The sequence below is a fragment of the Lycium barbarum genome, chromosome 4, assembly GCF_019175385.1.
Source record: "Lycium barbarum isolate Lr01 chromosome 4, ASM1917538v2, whole genome shotgun sequence".
Lineage (NCBI taxonomy): Eukaryota > Viridiplantae > Streptophyta > Magnoliopsida > Solanales > Solanaceae > Lycium > Lycium barbarum.
Window position 1 is genome coordinate 48,610,736 of NC_083340.1, and position 1,820 is coordinate 48,612,555.

The window sequence follows — 1,820 nt, forward strand, 5'->3', positions numbered from 1 at the left end:
GTTATCGTTATTTTAACAATGGTGGATTCTCCATCACAGAGAACGCACAAACATCAAGAAGAAAAAGAACTCAAATTTTACTTACTGATCTACCCGACTCGTGACAGAAAACAAAGTTTCCAATTATAGCAATACAACACATTTCCTATTCAACTTTTGCTTCATCTCAATATTTTCCTGAAACTCTTTTACAATCGTTTACCCCAAAACAAAAGTTCTTAAAAATAAATTTCCATTTTTTCCAAGGACTGAATTATTTTCCTTTTTGTAGTTGTCAACAATAACAATGACAGAAAGAAATGTAAAATTATATTGAGATCCAGAAACACAACAACAGAAGGAAATGTAAAACCTCAACAAGACTCGAAAACCACACATCCAAAATACCATCCAAAACCCCAAAAAAGGAAAAACATTTTCATTATCATTTCTCCACACAAAAACAAGAAACCAACCCCATTACAACAAAACATTAACATCTTCCATTCATTTCAAGCACAGGCACACGGATTATCAACAACAACATCATCATCATCACCAGTCCTAAACAGCAAATACCCAGTCGACAAACCAAGAACAACAGCAATAAAAACACCACCATTAAACGACATAATAGCCAACATAAGAAAATACCCAATAGCCGAATTAACTCCAAAGAGTATCGCAGTAGCAAATCTTGCAGAATTCCACTTACCGCCCACCGCCGGATAAGTGTAAAGAAGTGGTGCATTCACGGCCGCGTTAGGCGGCGGTGGTGTTGGAGAAGGGTAGTTGTTTTTCTTGGAATTCGTGATAGACAGAATCTTGAAACGTTGACGACGATCTTCCATGTATTGGTAAAATACGGAGAAGATGAAACAAGCAAGTAAAGTGATTGCATAGCTTGTCCATGAATCGGTTCTCCAGAAATCGAATAAAATTGTCACTTTTTTACCCCAGTAAAACGTCATGTGCATCATTTTTGCTTTGATTTGAGTTTCTTGGAGGAAGAATTTGAGAGAAGATGATTGTTGATTTGTTGGGAAAGTATGGGCTTTTTGGATTGGATGATGAGAAGGACGAGGGTGAAAGGGGGAAAAATGGGAATTGGTTAGTTTAGTTTGGACTTTGGGTAATGTGTACTACCCTTGTATTGCCTTGTACTATACGTTTTAGGACAAAGTATATGCCTATCCTTTAAACTTGTACTACTTGTATTTATTTCTTTTTCTTTTGTTTCCGTCCCAATATCATAAGCGCATTGGAGGTCCGATTAAATTTGTATTCGCGCTCGAAAGTCTCATATTGAGAATAAAATATTTTCTCACAAGGTGACTTTATACCTATGACTTGAACCTAAAACCTCTAATTAAGAACGAATGATTACTTACCTCTTCACTACAAGTCTAGTTGGTAAATTATATATTCCTTTGTTTAAGTTTATATGATTATTTTCTCATCTAGTCACTTTTATATAAATATGATGACATAGTTTTATGTTTAAAAAATAATGTAAGTTTAAATTTTTTATCCTTGGTAATTTTTTTAGAGTGGTATAAATCATAGCATAATATGAACTTTGTATAACTATACAAATTATTATAATAATATTTAAGACCATAATTTATATCGAGTCAATACCTTTTTTAAAGGAAATTTATAATATTTTGATATGGAAGAAAAATACAGCCTAAGTAATGTCTATGTTCCTCTCATTCTAACTTATAGGAATCCTTTTTTCTTCTTTTTAAAGCATTTTAAATATCTGATGCATTTTTTGTTAACAAATATATTTATCCACAAGGATCTTTTGTTGGAGAGATTAAGTGGGTTATTTAGAT

The 1,820-nt window shown here is 32.9% G+C and overlaps 1 protein-coding gene across 1 annotated transcript; it reads right to left on the reverse strand.

Annotated features, from left to right (window-relative positions):
* Nucleotides 1-287: 287 nt before the first annotated feature.
* On the reverse strand, nt 288-1,147 carry LOC132636005 (copper transporter 5). Its single transcript, XM_060352635.1, has one exon. The coding sequence runs from the start codon at nt 957-959 to the stop codon at nt 492-494; it is 468 nt and encodes a 155-aa protein (XP_060208618.1). The 5' UTR covers nt 960-1,147; the 3' UTR covers nt 288-491.
* Nucleotides 1,148-1,820: the final 673 nt, after the last annotated feature.